Source organism: Theropithecus gelada, chromosome 12, assembly GCF_003255815.1.
Source record: "Theropithecus gelada isolate Dixy chromosome 12, Tgel_1.0, whole genome shotgun sequence".
Lineage (NCBI taxonomy): Eukaryota > Metazoa > Chordata > Mammalia > Primates > Cercopithecidae > Theropithecus > Theropithecus gelada.
Window position 1 is genome coordinate 35,745,572 of NC_037680.1, and position 22,185 is coordinate 35,767,756.

Sequence of the window (22,185 nt, forward strand, 5' to 3'; positions counted from 1 at the left end):
TTATTTATTTATTTATTTTTGAGATGACGTCTCACTCTGTGGCCTAAACTGTAGTGCAGTGGTGCAATCTCAGCTCACTGCAACCTCCACCTCTTAAGTTCAAGTGATTCTCCTGCCTCAGCCTCCCAAGTAGCTGGGATTACAGGCACTTGCCACCACACCCGGCTAATTTTTGTATTTTTAGTAGAGACAGGGTTTCGCCATGTTGGCCAGGCTGGTCTCGAACTCCTGACCTCAGGTGATCCACCCACCTTGGCCTTCGTTTGGATTAAGTGTGTGAGCCACCGCGCCTGGACCAGATTATGTTAATTACATTATTCTAATTCTGCTTTCAAGGGTTGGTAATTTATATTCTTAGTGAATAATACGTTCACTTCTATAAATACTACAAAGAGAAAGAAGGATAAAAAGAAAAGCGTTTATGTTTTATTTTGGAAGATGGAATAATCCAGGTAAACAAGCTAATGAAATAAGTGAAAGTACACTGTAAAGCTGTAATATATTATAAAAATGAAGTTTTCACTACTTAAATATTTGTTGAGGCACGTTTACTCCGAGCAAGGCATAACATTACCTACAGGTCAGCTAGAGAGAGTCCTTTTCCCTAAAGGACCACATTTTTAAGAAGGACCTCAGGCTCAGTCTATTCTAAGGCAGGTGACCGTAGGACCACACCCTCAGTAATGCGTTAGAAAAAGAGTTTAGAGCTTGGGAGAGAAAGCCATCTCAACTGCCCATATAAAAATTATGATGGCCTGGATTAGAGCACAGAAATTAGAGCTGGAAAGAGACATGAATAGTACATTGGTCTTTTGGGAGAGAGAACTGACTGAAATTGAACACTGCCTGGATGTGAAGGAGGAAAGCCAAAGACCAGAAAGGCAGTTAAAGTTTGGGGTAGTCTCTAAACAACATGGAAAAGGGAAACAAGTGGCAATGAGGTTTTCTTACTGAACAAATAAGGATGGAGAAATATTTGAGAAAACTGGAAAATAAATTTATTGCTCAACTTTTTTATGACTTATAAACAGACTTTTAAAGAAAGAAAATATTTCCTTTTAGTGAGTTCTTAAATATTTTCTGTATTCAGAAATTCAAAAGAGATCATGAAATTTATTTGCAATATGACCTTCCTATTTCAACATTTCTGTTATACAGTCTTCATAAATAAATGACTCCAAAGGATAGGTGAACCCTTCATGAGGGACTGGTTTGTTTTCACCTTATCTTATAGACAGTAAATTGCCTAATTAACTGGGTTTCCCACGTTTCACTGAAAGCTAAAGTAAATATGTGGTTTAGCAGCCACATGTTTAGTCTTAATGGGATGTGTTCTCAAGTCTCATTCCTGATTCAATTTTACACATTCTGGCTTGACTTTTTCTTTTGTTGCTCCCATTTTTTAAATACTTGTAAGCCGAGTTATTTTTTGGGAAAAGCAGTATATAATTATGTAAATGCAGTATCCCAGTCCACTAAAAGCCGATTAGCTGAATGATTTATTTGCCAAGTTATTGATGACTTTTTAAAAAAGTTTTAGTATCACCAAGACTTTGATGCAGCAATTTCACCATGGATTTACAGTCCTGTGCCATTAGATGCCCAGCTTCCCAAGTTAATATTTGAGATGCCTAGTACTGTCCTTCTTGAATGCTCAGTGTTATATAAGTGAATGGAGAGACTTTCCCCTACTCTTCTCATATTTTTCTGGATTGAGACCTGTATCTATCCCAGTCCTTGCTTCTGGTAGTAAAATATTTGTGGTGCATGTTTTAAATCTGGATTAAGGCAATTGGTCTGACAATGTAAGGCCTATCAGTCATTCAGTGGATTGATCATTTACCAAATTGATTTCTGGTTAAATAATTTTCAGTAAATTTAATCATAGCTTAAGTAAACAAAGTTAATTTTTTACTACTTTTCCTTTTGAAACTATACTTTCAGAATCCTTTACTTCCCAATTTGTTTATATGAAACTTTTAGAATGTCACACCTAAAAGCAAATCGATCTTAAAGACCTCTTATATGCATTTATATTACAGATGAGAGAATTAAGTTAGCTTCAGCGTAAGTAATGTAAGATACTAAATTACCCTGCTAGAACTAAAAAAAATTCTTAGGGTATGAGCAAAGAAAGGGTATCAGATATTTGTGACGAAATTTGACAATTCACATAAAAAAATTAACATCATGAAAAAAAATCAAAATTTTGTAGGATTTCTTTATGCCTTTTCACAATTCAGTATTTTGTCTATTTCTAGCTACTTAATAGTGCCAGAGGTAGGTAGTGAAAGGGTGATAGATTACAAACTTTATGACAGATATTCTTAAGCCACCCTAGTCATATAGCTTATTATACCATACACTACATAGCACTTTAGATGTGAAAGAGTAAGAACCGTGAGGAAAGGTGTCATCTATTAAAAACACGTGAGAAAGATGTGGTTTGATACAACTGTTTCCACAATGCTGACTATGTTTTCTACTTAAAGTATGTCATCCTCTAATAGTCAACGACTTTCAATATCTCCTCCTCCTATATCCTTGGATTCATACAGTCGTCCTCCCAGTATAGGCCTTGCCTAGCCACAAAAATCCTACCTGGTTGATCAGTGACATAAATTTGCAGACTTTTAGACTTCTGGTACTGATCTTTCATGTTCTCAGTGTCCATTCGTGCCCACGGCTATGTTGCATTAGGTGTGACAGTTAACAGCAGAGCTGAATTAGAACTCTGGTTGTTGACTTCCAATCTTTTGTTCTTCACTTAATTTGAAATAATTACCAGCATTAAATTGTGCCAGAAACTGTGTGTTGCCTACCTTACTGTGAAGCCTCCTCTTAACAAAACCCTAATTTTTAGCTGGGGCAGTATTCTGCCTACTGTTTTATCTTCCCCAGAGAATAAGCTTCTCTAAACCAACAATCATTTTTTTGTATTCTTCAGTTTCTCTATGAACATTAGTTTTTCTTCAAATTCAGGCTTTCAATTTCATTTCTGTACTCAAAGGTGTGTTCACAATTTGTCTATGGGAAAATGCCTTTAGGGGACATCTACTTAGGGAAAAAAATGCCTGGCACATTAAGTATTTGTCACAAATATTTACTGATTAAATGACTCAGAAAAAAAGGCTCTTTTCATTAAGAACTGTAGACATTTTACTTTTTATGGACTTGTGCATTAAAAAGAAGAAACACTGTACTTTTTTCTAAATGCAACATCTCAAAGAAAAAAAGCAACATTTTCAGAGTCATTTTAAACTTGCTTCTTCCTTGCATCTTTCAATTTTATGCTTTTTTTGGCCTGATAACAGTAGACATTCCATACTCTAATGCTTCTAAACGTCCTGGTTGAAAAAAATAAAGTTAAGGTCTTCATGCTTAGATGTATAGCTTTCTACAATTAACAAAAAATGCATTTCAAGGTAGATCATCATGTATTTCAAAATAGTATGTCATTAACAATTTATTTTGATGCCTTCCTCTATTCCTAAGAAATATATAAATACCTCTTACCTTAATATTATATTTAGGTCAATAAAAATAATGCTATTTTATTACCAAAACATGTCTAGCTCAACCTTACTTTCTTTTATTCTGACAATCAAACACAAAGTAAAATAAAAACAACAACATTTTATTCAACAAGTTTTTATAATGTGATGAAACAGAAGTCTATAAGAAATTTATTTACCTCACACCATTTTCAAACGGGTTTCTAAAACTGCCAACAGAAGTTCATTAAAAGGCAGCCAGCCAGTACAGCATGGGCTTATATAGATTATTACAATTGTTTTGTTCCATGAAGTCTATCACTCTTCTAAAATCAAGATTTTTACAGAAGCTGGTAAGAAGTGCTTGAAAACTATCAGTATGCTGAAAAGTAGCCGATTCTACAAATTCCTCACTACATCTGTGGACCAAAATGAATAAAACTGATAATGGATACATTAAGTGTATCTTATTCCCTATTTCTTTCTTCCCTTTTTTTTTTTTTTAAATTAGAGACAGGGTCTCAATCTGTCACCCAGGCAGTCGTCCTCCTAGTATAATGGCATGGTCATAGTTCTCTGCAGTTTCAAACTCATGGGTTAAAACAGTCCTTTTACTTTAGCCTCCCATGTAGCTGGGACTACAGGCATGCACCATCATGCCCAGGTAATATTTTTATTTTTTGTGGAGATGGAGTCTTGATACATTGCTCAGGCTAGTCTTGAACTCCCGGACTTAAGCAATCCTCCTGTCTCAGCCTCCCAAAGTGTTGGGATTACAGGTATGAGCCACCGTGCTGGGCCTTTTATCCCCATTTCATTTGTAATCCTATTTTCTTGAATTAAGGGCATCTCTTTTTTTAAAGGTAATAATTACATTGTCGTCCTTCAGTAAATGATTAATTTACCTAAATTTTAATAATATAAGCTCACACATCTCTCATCTTATTGTACTATACAAAAGTTAGTTAATATTTTCAACAAATGCTTGCTGTTAATATTAATAAATACATATAAAATCATATCTTAAGCCCAGAAATATCTTGAATCAAAAAATGATTAAGCAAAATATCCATGGTACTCAACAAGAAAAAATAAAAGGCATCCAAATAGGAAGAGAGGAAATCAAACTATCTGTCTTAACAGACAATATGATTCTATACCTAGAAAACCCTAGAGACTTTCACAAAAGGCTCCTAGGACTGATAAACAAGTTCAGTAAGGTTTGAGGATACAAAATCAATACACAAAAATCAATAACATTTCTATATGCCAATAGCATCCAAGCTGAGAGCCAAATCAAGAACGCAATCTCATTTATTATAATAGTCACAAAAAGAACAAAATACCTAGGAATATAGCTATCCAAGGAGGTAAAAGATCTCTACAACAAAAATGACGAAACACTGCTGAAAGCAATCAGAGAAGACACAAACAAATGGAGAAACGTTCCATGGTCATGGATAGGAAGAATCAACATTGTCAAAATAGCCATACTGCCCAAAGTAATTTACAGATTCAATGCTTATTCCTATCGAACCACCAATGCAATTTTTCACAGAATCAGAAAAAAACTATTCTAAAATTCATATGAAACCTAAAGAGCCTAAATTGCCAAAACAATCTAAGCTAAAAGAACAAAGCTGGAAGCATCACACTTACCCGACTTCCAACTATACTACAAGGCTACAGTAACCAAAACAGCATGGTACTGGTACAAAAACAGACACACAGACCAATGGAACAGGACAGAGAATCAAGAAATAAGACTGCACACCCATGACCACCTGATTTTTGACAAAGTCAACAATAACAAGCAACGGAGAAAGAACTCCCCTATTCAATAAATAGTGCTGGGATAACTGGCTAGATGTACACAGAATATTGAAATTGGACCCCTTCCTTTCACCATATACAAAAATTAACTCTATGTGGATTAAAGACTTAAATTCCTAGGAACAAACCTAGGAAATACCATTCTGAACATCAACCTTGGCAAATAATTTATTACTAAGTCCCTAAAAGCAACTGCAACAAAAATAAAAATTGACAAGTGAGACTTAATTAAACTAGAGCTTCTGTACAGCAGAAGAAACTATCACAGACAACCTACAGAATGGGAGCAAATATTCACAAACTATATATCTGACAAAGGTGTAATATCTAGACTCTATAAGAAACTTAATTCAACAAAAACAAAAAAGAACTCCATTAAAAAATGGACACGAACACTCCTGAAAAAAAAATACATGGAGCCAACAAATATACACAGAAATGCTCAACACCATTAATCACAAAGAAATGCAAATTAAAACCACAATGAAATACTATCTCATTCTGACACGAGTCAGAATGGCTATTGTTGGCCAGGTGCAGTGGCTCACACCTGTAATCTAATCTCAGCACTTTGGGAGGCCAAGGCAGGCGGATCACGAGGTCAGGAGATTGAGACCATCCTGGCTAACACAGTGAAACCCCGTGTCTACTAAAAATACAAAAAAATTAGCCGGGTGCAGTGGCAGGTGCCTGTAGTCCCAGCTACTCGGGAGGCTGAGGCAGGAGAAAGGCGTGAACCTGGGAGGTGGGGCTTGCAGTGAGCTGAGATGGCACTACTGCACTCCAGCTGGGTGACAGAGCAAGACTCCATCTCAAAAATAAAAGGCTATTAATAAAAAGTCAAAAAACAATAGATGTGGGCAAGATTGCAGAGAAAAGGAAACACTTCATACACTGATAGTAGGAATGTAAATTAGTTCAGCCACTGTGGAAAGCAATGTGGAGATTCCTCAAAGAACTTAAAACAGAACTATCATTAGACCCAGCAATCCCACTTACTGAGTATATACCCAAAGGAAAATAAATTGTTCTACCAAAAAGACACATGCCCTCACATGTTCACTGCAGCACTATTCACAATAGCAAAGACATAGAATCAACCTATATGCCCATCAACAGTGGACTGAATAAAGAAAATGGTATACATATGCCCAGGAATACTATGCAGCCATAGAAAGAATGATATCTTATCCTTTATAACAACATGGATGCAGCTGGAGGCCATCACCTAAGAAACATAATGAAGGAACAGAAAACTAAATATCACATGTTCTCACAAGTGACAGCTGAATATTGAATATCCACAAATGCAAAGATATGAACAACAGACACTGGAGACTACTTGAGTAGGGAGAGTGGTGGCGGGGGGGATGGGGGTGAGGGTTGAAAAACTACCAATCAGGTACTGTGCTCCAGGATCATTTGCACACTGAACCTCAGTGATGTACAGCCTGCCCACCTAGCAAACCTGTACATGTACCCCTGAGCCTAAAATAAAAGTTGAAAGAAAAATAAACAAAGCACTGTGTCACTAAAAAAATTACCAAACTACATGCTTAAAAATGATTTTGTTTTATTGCATGTAAATATGCCACAATAATATTATTTTTTAAAGAAAAAAATTTTTTCAATTAGGGATTTTCTTTAAAAATAATATCAACAACAAAGAAATTCTTAAATGTAAGAAAAAATTAACGATTCTATCTATTCTGAAATAAAATGTTGATGGGCTGTTGCTTCTCTTTCAGATTTATCATAGGTTGCTGTATAGACTTTGGGGGTGAGGGGACTTGTTTTTTGTTTTGAATTAACTTTTTTACTCTTTAGTATTTAATGTTGAGATGAATGGCCTTTGATGTAAATTATACTCCTGGAAGGAACAAATCATTGTCTCAATAAACTAGAGAAAAATCCAGAATTCTGCACTGCAGATATTATCTTCTAGGAGAGTGTTATCTCCTAAATTTTATATATAATATATGGAGAATTGGAATTCCGCTGATGCAATTTTTGTAATGTGTTAAGTAAAATTAGAACATATAGAACTAATGTTGGGGGTTTTGGGATATCTTTTAAGATTAACAAATGATGAAAAAAATATACTTCCCAGGAAAATGGTTTAATAGGAGAGTGATTAAGAATAGAGCTGTCAGCGCGCCCAAGATGGCCAAATAGGAACAGCTCCAGCTTCCAGCTCCCAGCGTGAGCGACACAGAAGACGGGTGATTTCTGCATTTTCAACTGAGGTACCGGGTTCATCTCACTGGGGCGTGTCATGTCGGACAGTTGGCGCTGGTCCACCCGTGCAGCCCAACCAAGGAGAGGTGAAGCACGGCAAGGCATCACCTCACCTGGGAAGTGCAAGGGGGAAGGTAATTCCTTTCCTAGCCGAAGGACATTGAGACACACAACACCTGGAAAATCGGGTAACTCCCACCCTAATACTGCACTTTACCAAGGGTCTTAGCAAACAGCACACCAGGAGATTATATCCCACATCTGGCCCGGAGGGTCCCATGCCCACGGAGCCTCCCTCATTGCTAGCACAGCAGTCTAAGATCTAACTGCAAGGCAGCAGCGAGACCAGGGGAGGGGCGCCCGCCACTGCTGAGGCTTAGTCTTGAACTCTGGAGCTCAAGTGATCCGCCCGCCTCGACCTCCCAAAGTGCTGGGGTTACAGGTGTAACCCACAATGCCTGGCCTGTTTTTCACATTATATACATAAAACAAGCAAATTTTTGAAAAGACACAACATACAAAAAACGTAGAAAGCAAAAAAAATCCATTGCTATCACCATTACATCCATTATTAGTTTTGACACATTTCCTTCTAGTCTTTTAATATGCACACTTTTAAAAACATGTTTCATCATCAAACCATTTATACAATTTGCATAAAAGCAGACATATTGTAAATACATAGGATCATCATTGCATAGTAACAGTAGCTTTGTGCCACCCTATATTTTACATCTTCTACAAAATTCAGTGTGATCAAAATTATTTCACATCATAATTACTATAACAAAAATATATAATCTTGGTTTTCAGAGAACATTCTTATATAATGACATACATTTCCAGTTAACCATATGCTTAAACCTATTAATCACATAATCCAGTATATAAAAATGTACATGGTTTTATAACTATATGCATCTCTAATTAACTAACTAGAACACTTTTTTGGATGACTTACCTTTAATTGTTGTTTTCTAAAAGTATCCTGAATTCCTGTGTACTAATTTTGGTTTTAGCTAAAAGAAATGCTCTCAAAATTACGAATATTTTCCCCTAGCATTCTGCTGAAATGTTGGCAGCTTAACATATTTGGCTTTAGTAATTCATCCTATTTCCTTGATTGGAATTGATCTCAACAAGACAGTGTGCATTTGGAAAACACTGATTATATTTAATAAAAAGTGAATGCATGTCAAGGAACATTCTATTCTGTGTAATGAGGCTTTATAGATTAGGTCTAATTATCACTGATATAAAACTAAAAATCCTTTATATGTTAAATACCAATTAGCTTTCCTCTCAGAACAAAAATCTATGGAACTTAAAATCACGAAGATATCTTTGGCATAAATAATAAAAGTAAGAATGTGACAACATGAAACAAAAATGTTTAAAATGATAATTTTTAAAGTTTCTAATAATGACTTTAAAACTGATGCAGTGTATATGGAATGTGTAACACTGTGGTTCATTAAAATTCTAAGAATCTGGTGACAGATTTAGTCTAAGTCAAAATTTTTTTTGTTTAAAAAAATAGAAAACCCTAGAATATATTTCCATATATTTCTATAAATCTCAGATAAACACATTTTGACATTTTAGAACTACCAATAAAGAGACAGGTAGATCTGGACATAACTTCTTTCTTTAAAAGTCATGGACTACAATAGAAAATAGGTTACATGATGTATGCAAAAGATTACTTTTTCAGAAACCTTGAGTTCTAGTTATGTCTCAGCCTTGTGTGTGACCTTAAAAAATTCCTTTAAGCTTCCAAACTCAAAATAAACCTCTTACAGAATGAGGGAGACCTTTTCCATTTCTAAATCATAAAATTTAAGGGTAAGATAGGATAGAAAAGTTCCCTATTCACAAAGAAAATATTAATTGGCAAAAAAATTTTTTCTATGCATTATGATGGGACAGAAGAGAGACAGGTTCAATGAAGAAGGAAAATATCAACTTTAGGTGGCTGAGCATTTTAGCCTTTTTGAAACATTGTTATGCATATGATCTCATTTTAATCTTGCCATAATTCTATGAGACAGAAGTGTAATATATTTATATATATTAAAATTGTTTCTATTTGGCAGATAACAAAGTTGTGGGCAAAGGGGGCACTATTTTGTCACTGTTCAGAATTACAAGAGTATTTCACAGATTAACAAGAATCTAGGTCTCATCACTCCTTAACTGGGACCCCTTTCAATGCAGCTAAAGGGAATAATAAGCACATGCAGCTGAATACAACTAAGGAACAAAGAGAAAGCATTAAAAGAAACATATAGGAAATGAGATCTCCTTGGTGAGTTCTTTTTGCTGACTAGTGAGGATGTATACTTAACACTATAAGCTCAAAGGGAGCTGTGGTGATATGTTCAGAAATGTGCACCAATTAATGTAAAAACTGAATTTCTGCAAAAACCAGAAATTTCATTCACCTAGTTTTAAGAAATGACAAAAAAACTTATCAAACTTGTGAAAATGCAACATGTAGTGTGGCATAATCAAATGGACAAGATTCTTCCAAAACACTAGGACATATATATCCTCTTTTGGACTGACTGATTATAATAGGGTCTTCATATTCAAATTAGTTTTTAAAACTAGCTGTACTTTTCAGGAAACTAATGTTTTCCTATATTTCATATGAATATGCAGATGCTTTTATACCTATATAAATTGTAAAGTTATTGGTTGAATTAATAAAAACAGAAAAAATTTACTTATTTATGAAAAAGATACCTATTATGTCAAAGCTCCTTGTTACTGAAACATAGTTAATTGAGGCCTTAATGAGTGCTTACCACAAAGTTATATGTATAGCCATATGAACTAATTAAAGAAAGGCAATGCTCCAGAGTGTAGTGAAATTTACTTCATTTAGGTTATGGTACTACTTTTTGGTTCAAAGACTATACTTTTTAAAAAGTGGATACCTGCGGTCCATCTCTGGCTTCATAGAAGTCACCCACTCTTATTTTTGCACTGAAGCTGAAATTGTCCCTTGAGATATCCATTATTCCATTTCTGCTGAGATACTGAAAAAATCACATATTTTTCCACTTCAGGTTTTAATAATTACAACCCAGCTTTGATGTATAGCTAGCTTCAGGACACTAATGTTTTGCATATTCTATCAAGGGGCTATAAATTTATAGGAGATCAATTTAGGTTAAGTACAATAGTCCCATACAAGAGAATATTTAGTATCAAGGAACTTTATCTGAGAAAGGAGTACACTTTTTTTTGTACATGATCATGCTTAATAGGCACCAAATGTACATTATTTGGTGAAAAGTATGTACCTTTATTACTTCAGGGTACTGCCTAAGTTTCTTTCCACATGGAGCATAATATGCTACTTCTCCTTGAAGGCGCCCTCCAAAGTTTCTTATTCTTGTCTCTCTCTGCCAGCTACACATAACAGAAATGAAGGTTATAACATACTTAATTTTAAGACAGCTTTTAAAAATTAAAAATAAGTTAAAGTATACATGTTCTCTAGAAAACATGAAAAATGAAAACAAAAACTCCTCAAACAACCCAAATATATTAACTGTCAAAATTATTTAGACTTCTAGCTAATTCAACTAAAAAATTAATTATTCAATTTATATATTAAACTCCATCAAAATGCTTAGAAATCGTAATTGATTACTTTGGGTACTCTGACATTTCAGTAACGTGTCAACGTATAGTGATTTTTACATCTGAAAAGCTTTAACGGAGGAGTAAAGTAAACCTGGCTCTCTGCTGGTTGGGGTTCACGTACATTCAGTCTAAAAGCTGTCATTTCTAATTAAACCATTTTAGCCAAACTCTGGTTGAGTCCCTCAATTTTGACCAAAGTAGCTTTTACTGTCCTTTAATTCTATCTTCACAAAAACTTCTCACAATCTCGCTGTACTCCTGCCCTTTGCCATCTGATTTGCTCTTGGTTCTTTATCAGTCATGTTCCTACTTGGCTGTATCATCCCACCCCAGCTCTGCCATACCTCCAGGAAACAGGATTAATTTCAGTTTTCTGATATACCAAATTCCTTGCCCTTTGCTCTGGCTCTTCTGCTCTAATAAATACTATGCAGCTATGTACTTCTTTTATTAATTGTAGAGAATGAGAAATCAAGTATACATCAAACGTGCATAAATATATGGGGGAAAAAGAAAAAGGGAAACCTTATTTTGCATACCCATATTCCAATGGAATACGCAGTTCACGTTCATCTGTTACTCTTCTTCTTTTGGAAGTGCCTTTAAAAAAATTCAATTGGTTAATATAAAAAATTCATTAATAGAGATAATAATCTTGATCGTTTAGAAAGTTTTCTTTTAAAAAGTATATGTTAATGACTTGGATTATTTAGTGTATTTCTATAATTTATACATTATTTTTAGATGGTTTTCAATAAAACACTGTATAAGGCAGGGGGCTTTTTTGTTCTTTTAGGTCTGAATGACAGAATAACTAGTTTTTCTCTCTAAAGAAAATACAATTCAAGGTAAAAATATATACCTTTCCTCTCATTTTGTTATTAAAGAAATGCCTAGAGAAGCAGGACAGAAAGAGGTTTCAGAAAACTTTTTTAAATTGTTGACTTTGAAAATATGAGTTTTCGGATGCTGAAAAATTTCAACAGCTGGCTCATACATTTAAAGATGATTTAATTTCTATGTCCATATACATCCATAGTCAAAACCACTACCAGGTCTTTTAATTAACCTAAACCACCAAGGATCAGGATTATGATTTTATGTAAAAATTTTCAAAGACCGAGATCAAGTTTCACAAACATAAATAAACTCATCTAAAATTAGTAGGCTATCATACTGGTATGTGGTAAATGAAAGCAAAGCTAGAAATTGACAAGAGGAGAATGAAGTAAGTAAAATAACAAAATATTTTACTGTATATATCTATATTTTCTTAGACATGGAATGAGAACTGAGAGTAGTTTTGGAATATTAAATGTAGAAATGTTTAATGAAGACCTCTAGGAATTTATAAAAAGTCAAATAGGAAAAAAAAGGACATGGCATGTTAATGGAATAAGATTGCTACTCTCTAATAGAAACGACACTGGCTACATGTTGGGCAGATAGCATCTTAAGTAACCAAGTGAGCTTTTTTATAAAGTACAGTTGGCCCTTGAACAACATGGGTTTGAACTGTGTGAGTCCACTTATATTCAGATTTTCCTCCACTTCTGTCACCCAGGAGACAGCAAGACCAATCCACCTCCTCCTCAGCCTATTCAACATGAAGATGAGAATGAAGATCTTTATAATGATCCACTTCCACGTAAGGAAGAGTCAATATATTTTCTCTTGCTTATGATTTTCTTACTAACATTTGTCTTTTCTCTTTATTGTAATACAGCATAGAACACATACAACATATGTTAATTGACTATTCATGTTATCAGTAAGGCTTCTGGTCAATAGTAGGCTAACAGTTAAATTTTTGAGAAGCCAAAAGTTCCATGTAGATTTTCGACTGTGTGTGGAGCCAGTGCTCCTAAATCCTGCGTTCAAGGGTCAAGTGTACAAAAAAGTCCAACTGTCAATTAAATTCTACATTCTAGAAGCACAAACTGAACACAAAAGCAGAAAAGGTTCAAAACCAAAAGAACTGTCATTAATCAGATCCTTAAACTGGAAAATCAGGGGGAAAAAAAAGACCAGGTTATAAGTCATATTCTTTGAAAATACATGCTGACCTTCCTTAGCCAACCTAAAATCTAACTCTAATCTTGATTCCAGTGAGATCATCTCCAGAACACTCTATCAATAAAAATTCTTGCTATGGTTTGACTTCTACTTTAGAATAATAAAAATAAAGGGTAGGTACCAGAGTGTGGGCTTGAAGTAAGTGTGGAAGAAGATGTACCAAGAAAAGCAGGTGACTGGGATTCAGAACATAAGGCAGCAGGAGCAGAGCCTGGGGCTTTTGCTATGTGGAGGTTACGAGGTGTTGAGTGAGCTGTAAGACTCATGGAAGGGCTTTTGACAGAGGAAGTTGTTTTATTCAGTTTCATTGAAGTTTTCTCTCCTTCAGTATCACTATCTGATTCATCTTGGTCTTTATCATCATCATCTTCTTCTTCTGATCCTTCTGTATCTGATTCTGAATTACTATCTGATTCTGGGAAGTAAAAGAAGCATTTGTATATTATAACTAGATAATCACCAATAATTTGCAGTTTGTATCTAAATGGAGTAGCTCAGGAACCAGCAACTGTGAATGAGAACTCAAATGAGCAATTTTCCTACAGAGTAAATGTTATAAGCTATTTGAGAACAGTGTATGCAGGATATAAATCTTCAAAAAAATTTTTTTAAAGTGTAAGTTTTACTCAACACTTTAATCATAAAACAGTTCTCATGTGACACTATTCACATGATGAGTTCTGCTTGGTGTCAAAATAATTTTTTATTTAATGGAGAAACTAAAGTAAACGGGGATTAAATTGACTATTCAAACTAACAGATTCCAATAGCTTATGAAGTACAGTAAGTCAAATATGAGAAAGAGAAATCTGGAACTACCATCATACTTCCATTTGGGCTCTGGAGTAAAAGAAAACCAGTTTCAACAGGAGATTCTTGGTTTTTTGGCTGCAGTTTTTCCATTTACATACAAGACTTCATCAGGCTTTTCCGGCCTCTCAAAAAACTAGGCCTACAGAAATAATTATAGTAGGATAATTCAATAATTTAAGTTTGTTCTAGCTATGTAGTTCTATGTATGATGCATCCGTTCCTCTAGATATGTAAAATCTATTACTAGATTAAACTTGATAAACATAGGAGTAATACTTAGACTGTTTCCTCATAGTTCACAGAACAATAGCTTCTGTGGAATTCTGGTTTGTGTGATATCATTTGCCTATATTGAAATTCATTATAAAAGTTAGTTTTTAAAGTAATGAATATTGATATTTATGATCTATCATACAAAGTTGTTTTATGGAAACCCCAGGAAGAGTGGTTCTTACCCTGAGCACGAAGTTTGTTTTTAACTTATAGACACTATAAATTGTACAGCTGAGTATATTTTCCTATTCAGATTAGCTGCTAAAAAAATTAGTTGAATCTGTAGTTGACCAGTAACAAATCCACAAATGTTTATAATACGTATTTCATTTTTGTATTCACAATTTAAGCTCTCTTGTATTTTATGTTTTCAATCTTCTGTGGAATGAGGAGAGGGAAGGAAAATAAAAATGCAAAGAAGTTAACCCCCGATCCAGCAAAAAAAAAAAAAAAGTGACTCAAAATTAAATCAGAGAGTCATCTATATGTTATTTAACAAATTTTCTGTTATTGATGGAACATTCATAGAGATTTAGGTTTTTGGTACTTTCTGAATGACTATGACTATAATTCTATCTTTGTTCAAAACACCTGGTGATACATTTTAACAAGTAGCAGAAGAAATGAAAGAAGAGTGGTCCTGAATGAAATAAAAATTAAGCAAGTTGATGAAATTATGTCTTAATTTATGCATCATTTGTATTCATCCTAAAGTGATTATTTGTTTAATGTCAAATGAATAACAAGCTGAGAATCTGACTTAGGATTTCCAGTATCAATTACTCCTGTATTTTACGAGCTCATTATAGAAATGCACAAAGCTGTGTGAAACACAGTAAATCACAGTGATTTTAAGTCTGAATTAAGAAATGCTTTAAAATGTCTGGTTCATATAGCATTTAGAGAAATACTTTAAATTTTAAAATGAAAATAACCTGATTGGCTGTCATCAGATTCATCATCTTCATCATCTTCCTCATCTTCTTCCTCATCATCTTCCTCTTCATCCTCATTTGAATCTTCAGAATCTTTACTACTGGGAATGTCTGAATCTGTTCCTCTGAATTGTTCCACTAAAGGTTTTGCAGGATGGGAGTGACGCTGTGTTTTCACCGGGTTTACATTATTGCTAACTGCTTTTTCCTTCCCTTGACTATGCAGGATGGGAGAGGCAGAGGGCATTACAGGTGTCTGATTGCCAGGTGTTCTTCTCCCACTTGTACTCAAATTTACAGGTGAGGAAAAAGGAGTGCTACTTGCAGCAGCAATGTTTTCATTAATCTTGCTCTGCATTTTAGTTTTGGTAGTAAGTGCTAGAGGAGCTTCTTGAATGACACTTTGAATAACTCCATTTGGTTGGTGATTACCTAAAAGTGCATTTGTCAAGAATGGATTTGGGTGGTTGTTTTCTAATGTTTGTTTTGGATGTGCTGGTGAACTAGAGGTTGCTTTTGGATTTGACAAAGCTGCAATAACCTTCTTCAGGCTCTTAGATGACTCTTGTTTCTTTAACTGTGATGGGAATGCCTGTTTATATTGTTCCTGTTGAAACATAAGTTAAAAAACACAACAAAATGTACCACAAAACAAAGATTGCTTTTATTTGCTTTCAATATCTGAAAACAAATTACAGCTATCATATCACACACAAATTTAAATCATGATATACAAGTGCTGTAAAAGTAGCAACAGCTATGACTAGTTGGTTGCTACATTTTGGCTGTAACTAAATAAAATTTAATTAGCTTTTACCCCTTAAAAATTATACGCCTTTTGACTATCCTCCTTGCTTTACTGTTGCTTCCATTTTCACAATAATCCAAACCTAAAACCATTTTCTTGCATGAAATAGCCTCCTCTTAGAAATTTCAAGCTGACAGGCTGGGCGCGGTGGCTCAAGCCTGTAATCCCAGCACTTTGGGAGGCCGAGCCAGGCAGATCACTAGGTCAGGAGATTGAGACCATCCTGGCTAACACAGTGAAACCCCGTCTCTACTAAAAAATACAGAAAACTAGCCGGGCGAGGTGGTGGGTGCCTATGGCCCCAGCTACTCGGGAGGCTGAGGCAGGAGGCGGAGCTTGCAGTGAGCTGAGATCCGGCCACTGGACTCCAGCCTGGGCAACAGAGCGAGACTCCATCTCAAAAAAAAAGAAAAAAAAAAAAAAGAAATTTCAAGCTGACAAAATACTGTTTATTCTTCAAGATCCAAACCAAGAAGCTTTCCAAATTTCCCAGCATTCTTTGCCTCTTTCCTTTGAGCTCCTTTACCTCTTTATACAGATGCTCCTCAGCTTGCCATGGGGTGACTTCCCCATAAACTCATCGAAAGTTGAAAATATCATTAAGTCAAAAATAGATACAATACACCTAACCTACCAAACATCACAGCTTAGTCTAGGCTACCTTAAATATACTGAAAACACTTACATTAGCCTAAAGTTGAGCAAAATAATCTACCAACACAGTACACTGTAGAGTATCGGTTGTCTGCCCTCATTATCATGTGGCCAAGCAGGAGCTGTGGCTCACTGCTGCTGCCCAGCATCAAGGGACTATTGTACCGATTTCTACTGAATGTGTATAGCATTTGCACCATTGTAAAGTTGAAAGATCATAAGTCAAACAAGTCTTTTTTTTTTTTGAGACGGAGTCTTGCTCTGTTGACAGGCTGGAGTGCAGTGGTGCGATCTTGGCTCACTGCAACCTCTACCTCCCGGGTTCAAGCGATTGTTCTGCCTCAGTCTCCCAAGTAGCTGGAACTACAGGCATGCACCACCATGCCCAGCTAATTTTTGTATTTTTAGTAGAGATAGGGTTGCACCATGTTGGCCAGGATGGTCTCGATCTCTTGACCTTGTGATCCGCCTGCCTCGGCCTCCCAAAGTGCTGGAATTACAGGTGTGAGCCACTGCGCCCAGCCAAGTCAAACAAGTTTAAGTTGGCGACTATATGTACTCTTATGCCACACCATCTTTAGTATACATAGCATATGCCTATATGCCTGAAATCTCTAAGGAGATAACTTAACATCTTTGATAAATTCCTCAGGGTAGAAACACTCATTTATTCACCTTTATGGTCTTCCTAAGACATTGCTCAGAACCCTGTGCTTGGTATGTGCTCAAAAAACAATTTTAGGTTGCTGAATGAGTAACTTCCTGAGCAAGAACTTCTTTGAAGCAAAGATTTAAGACACTAAGCTGGTGGAAGTGGACATTCTGTGGGTTCTACTTTAGTGTGCCTTTGCATAGTAACATTCCAGAGTAAACAATTTAGAAAAATACAATTTTCTTGGAAAAGATTATAAACCATTAAGCCATAAAATTTATGTCTATAAAGAAATAAAAACTTATTTAACTATTAGAATCTCCTTGAAAACAATACAATCATGGTTTTTATTAAGCTACTATGATTAAAATATTACATAAAAATAAGCAGCAGCAGAATTATTAAGATCTTTTCAGTTAACAGAAGGAGTAGAATTTCTTAATCTAAGGTAAAATTCTACATTGAAAATGATTGCCTTGAAATTAAAATCAGCAGTGTTGTCAGCATCAGACTTGGGCTCCTAACACTCAAATCAGCAAAGATTTGTGATGGAGATTTCGCAAGTGTAAATGCTGATGGAACGTTATATAAAATACTTACTAAATATTGTATTTATTCTTCTTCTTATTATTTTTAGACAGAGTCTCACTCTGTCACCCAGGCTGGAGTGCAGTGGCACGATCTTGGCTCGTTGCAACCCCCACCTCTTGGGTTCAAGCCTGCCTCAGATTCCTGAGTAGCTGAGACTACGGACGCGTGCCATCATACCTGGCTAATGTTTTTTTTTTTTGGTGTTTTTTGTTTTTTTTGAGACAGAGTCTCTCACTGTGTCTCCAGGCTGGAGTGCAGTGGTGCGATCTTGACTCACTGCAACCTCCGCCTCCCCGGCTCAAGCGATTCTCCTGCCTCAGCCTCCCAAGTAGCTGGGACTACAGGCGCATGCCACCACACCCAGCTAATATTTATATTTTCAGTAAAGATGGGGTTTCACAATGTTGGCCAGGATGGTCTTGATATCTTGACCCTGTCATCCACCTGCCTTGGCCTCCCAAAGTGCTGGGACTACAGACGTGAACCACCGCACGCAGCCTTTTTTTTGGATTTTTAGTAGAGAAGGGGTTTCACCATGTTGGCCAGGCTGGCCTTGAACTCCTGACCTCACATGATCCACCTGCTCTTGGCCTCCCAAAGTACTGGGATTACAGGCATGAGCCACTGCACTCAGCCTAAAATACTTATTAAATATTTTAAAGCAGCAGTACTAACAAGCAGTAAGCAATGTAAACTTTTTCATTTATGAAAAACAACTATGCCGTATTAGTTTAGAAATTAAGATAATCTCTGCAAATAAAAACTGTCACAAAATATTTGTACCTAAGGCAATATCTTACAAAGAGAAAGTGCTTAACTAGTAATTATTCAGTAAATTACGGAAAATTATACTAGTTAGATGTACTTTTTCGATGTAATTTTATAGCAAAATTCTTACATAAAATACTTTAATATATACAAGATTTAAATTTTCAGCAGAAAAATGAGTGATTTCGTCTGTTAGAACATAATTATGTAATAATTTTGTAACCTTTTTTAATAGGTAGTAAGTTTTCCTTCTAAATATACAGGTCCAAAGGGCCATAAAAACCAAAGTCCCTTTAGTTTTGTATTTTAATTTTCTGCAACAATTACAGTGTTCCTCACTGTAATTCTAAAGAATCACTTCCCATATATTGACATCAATAAGTTTTTAACAACAGCCAAAGATTTCTATATTTTATTCAAATTGCTCTTTTATAGTACACATATTATCATTTTTAAAATCAGGGGTGATGTGTAAAAAGGAGATGGAGAGAAATTTGAGACCTGTATAGTAGCAAACCTCTTGCTGCTTTAAGATATCCATTTGGGGCCAGGCGCGGTGGCTCACGCCTGTAATCCCAGCAGTTTGGGAGGCCAAGGCAGGCAGATCACTTGAGGTCAGGAGTTTGCGACTAGCCTGGCCAACATGGTGAAACCGCATCTCTACCGAAAATATAAAAATTATCTGGGGGTAGTGGCAGGCGCCTGTAGTAGCAGCTACTTGGGAGGCTGAGGCAGGAGAATGCTTGAGCCGGGGAGGTGAAGCTTGCAGTGAGCCGAGATAGCGCCACTGCACTCCAGCCTGGGCAACAGAGCGAGACTCTGCCTAAAAAAAACAAACCAACCCATTTGGACGGGAAGAGGAGACGAGTTCCAAAACCTGTCCTACCTCCAAGCTCTTGCTCCCCGAGACCCTGCAGATCACAAAAAGTCCTCCAGATAAAAGTTGATAAAAGAGGGCCGGGCGCAGTGGCTCATGCCTGTAATCCCAGTACTTGGGGAGGCCGAGGCGGGTGGATCATGAGGTCAGGAGATTGAGACCATTCTGGCTAACACAGTGAAACCCCATCTCTACTAAAAATACAGAAAAAATAGCCGGGTGTGGTGGTGGGCGCCTGTAGTCCCAGCTACTTGGGAGGCTGAGGCAGGTGAATGGTGTGAACCCGGGAGGCGGAGCTTGCAGTGAGCCGAGGCCGAGATCCCGCAACCGCACTCCAGCCTGGGCAGCAGAGTGAGACTCTGCTTCAAAAAAAAAAAAAAAAAAAGTTGATAAAAGAAAGCTGACATAAGATCTACAAAATTCCACTCCTGGTCTATGTATTCAATCAATCTATATGGATTTAAGTTACATTGTCTTCAGTGTAAGGGTACTGAAGGATTCAGTGATTAAATAACCTTTAAGAAAATAACGAACTAATGAGGGATGCAGGTAGGTACCTCTAACTCAATGACAGGTACTGACAAAGAGAAGGTAATCTTTTAGAGTTGAGTCTAATGTGAATGTCCAATTTTATCATCTGTAAATGAGGATAATATTAGTAGCACTCATAGATGTTATGACCAATAAGTTAATGTATGTTCAGCAATTAAAACAATGGCTGGCAAACAGTAAATGCTCTACAAGTGTTATCTAATTAAGTTGCCTAATGATAATGTTTGTGATATTGTGTTCAAACATAATGGTTTGTTACTCTAGGCTGATTCTAGAATAAAAAACAATACTCATTTAATTATTAGAATTTTGCTGGACATATGAAGGTAGTCTATGTAGTAAAATCAACAGCAAGAAAAACAAAGATGAGAAAATTCTCTGAAGAGTGTTTCCAGTATTTGTGTAAGTAGAAGTTATATTTCATATAATTCATTAAGAATGGCAAAGGAATTTTTTTTTTTTGGTAGAGACAGGGTCTCACTATGTGGCGGAGGTTGGTCTCAAACAGTCCTGGGCTCAAACAGTCCTTCTGCCTTGGCTCCCAAAGTGCTGGGATTACAGGTGTGAACCACCATGTCTGGCCAGAAAAGTGATTCTTTATGAAGGGTTTTTACACTTAAAATGTATACATTCTAGAACTATAGAGGTAAATTACTTGAGTCCATTTCTTTGAAAAAGAATATATTTAGCTGGATGTGGTGGCTCACGCCTGTAATCCCAGCATTTTGGGAGGCCAAGGCAGGCAGATCACTTGAGGTCAGGAATTCGAGATCAGCCTGGCCAACATGGTGAAACCCCATCTTTACTAAATACACAAAAATTAGCCTGGTGTCGTGACGCACGCCAGTAGTCCCAGCTATTAGGAAGGCTGAGGCAGCAGGATCACTTGGATCCGGGAGGTGGAGGTTGCAGTGAGCTGAGATTGAGCCACCGCCCTCCAGCCTGGGCAACAGATTGAGACCCTGTCTCAAAAAAAAAAAAAAAAAAAAATTGGTATTAGGAAAAAAAGGACATTAATTTTAAACCCAAGTAATTGTGAAGCTTGTCTTATTCAAACATACTTATCCCCTTATTTCTAAATCCTTAGATCTTGGGTGTGGGGGCTTATCTTAGGGATGGGTTGCAGGGGAGCTGGAATAACATGATTGCATTGCCAAAAATACATTAAACAGATACATATATGAATATAAAATGAGAGACATTTAGTTTTCTGATGTACATATTCTATTCCTGGAGACTAAGAAGGTATAAAAATGAGGGTAGAATTTAACTTAAACTTGTGTATTATAAGACAATATAGAAGCTCTATCTGTTTCTAGTAGTAAAATTCTTGTATAAATAATTTGTAACTCACCCGTTTGGATCTCAATTCACTGGTCAATGAACTAGATTCTTCAGAGGTATTTTTATTCCCTGCTTTAAGAACATCAGGAGAAGGAACTATGAGTTTCATGTAAGTTTCCTTTTTGGCTTGATTTACCAAAGATAAAGGTTTCACATTGGACACCAATCCCGTAGACTGTATCACACTGGTGTGTTTGTTCACAGATTCCTCCTTTGCCTGAGAGCTTTGGAAAATAAATGGAAGCTGCTGTGACAAAACCTGAGGCTGCTTCTGCTGGGATTGGAATGATGAGTGAGTCTGGGATTCAGACACAAGAGGTAATGGCTGGTGTATTCTTTTTTCCTGGGCTTTTTCAGTTGCTTTCTGTCCATCTGCTTTTGGGTCTGAAATACCATGTAATAGCACCTAGAAATAAAAATGAAAAGGTAAGTTCCTAACATCTATTAAGATAAAGATTATCAAGCAGTAAAACCTGGAGATAAAAACGGATACTTTAAAAGTGTTCCTAATGCCTTATGATAATATCTAAAAATCTAAAAATTCATAAAAGAAATACCATATGTCCCTTTAAAAATATTTCTTCATCTTCTTTCTTGGGCAAAAGTATGAACTCAAAGTA

The 22,185-nt window shown here is 36.0% G+C and overlaps 1 protein-coding gene across 4 annotated transcripts in view; it reads right to left on the reverse strand.

Annotated features, from left to right (window-relative positions):
- Positions 1 to 22,185, reverse strand: part of BAZ2B (bromodomain adjacent to zinc finger domain 2B) — a 310,475-nt gene that overhangs the window by 103,891 nt on the left and 184,399 nt on the right. For 2 of the 4 annotated variants that reach the window (XM_025405435.1, XM_025405434.1), the window contains 6 exons: positions 21,576 to 21,971; positions 15,320 to 15,926; positions 13,420 to 13,713; positions 11,762 to 11,822; positions 10,877 to 10,985; positions 10,508 to 10,609 (listed from right to left, as the gene is read on the reverse strand). In XM_025405435.1, coding sequence (XP_025261220.1) covers positions 10,508 to 10,609; positions 10,877 to 10,985; positions 11,762 to 11,822; positions 13,420 to 13,713; positions 15,320 to 15,926; positions 21,576 to 21,971 — 1,569 coding nt within the window. The remainder of the gene's footprint in view (positions 1 to 10,507; positions 10,610 to 10,876; positions 10,986 to 11,761; positions 11,823 to 13,419; positions 13,714 to 15,319; positions 15,927 to 21,575; positions 21,972 to 22,185) is intronic. The other 2 variants (XM_025405437.1, XM_025405436.1) reach the window with 1 other exon arrangement.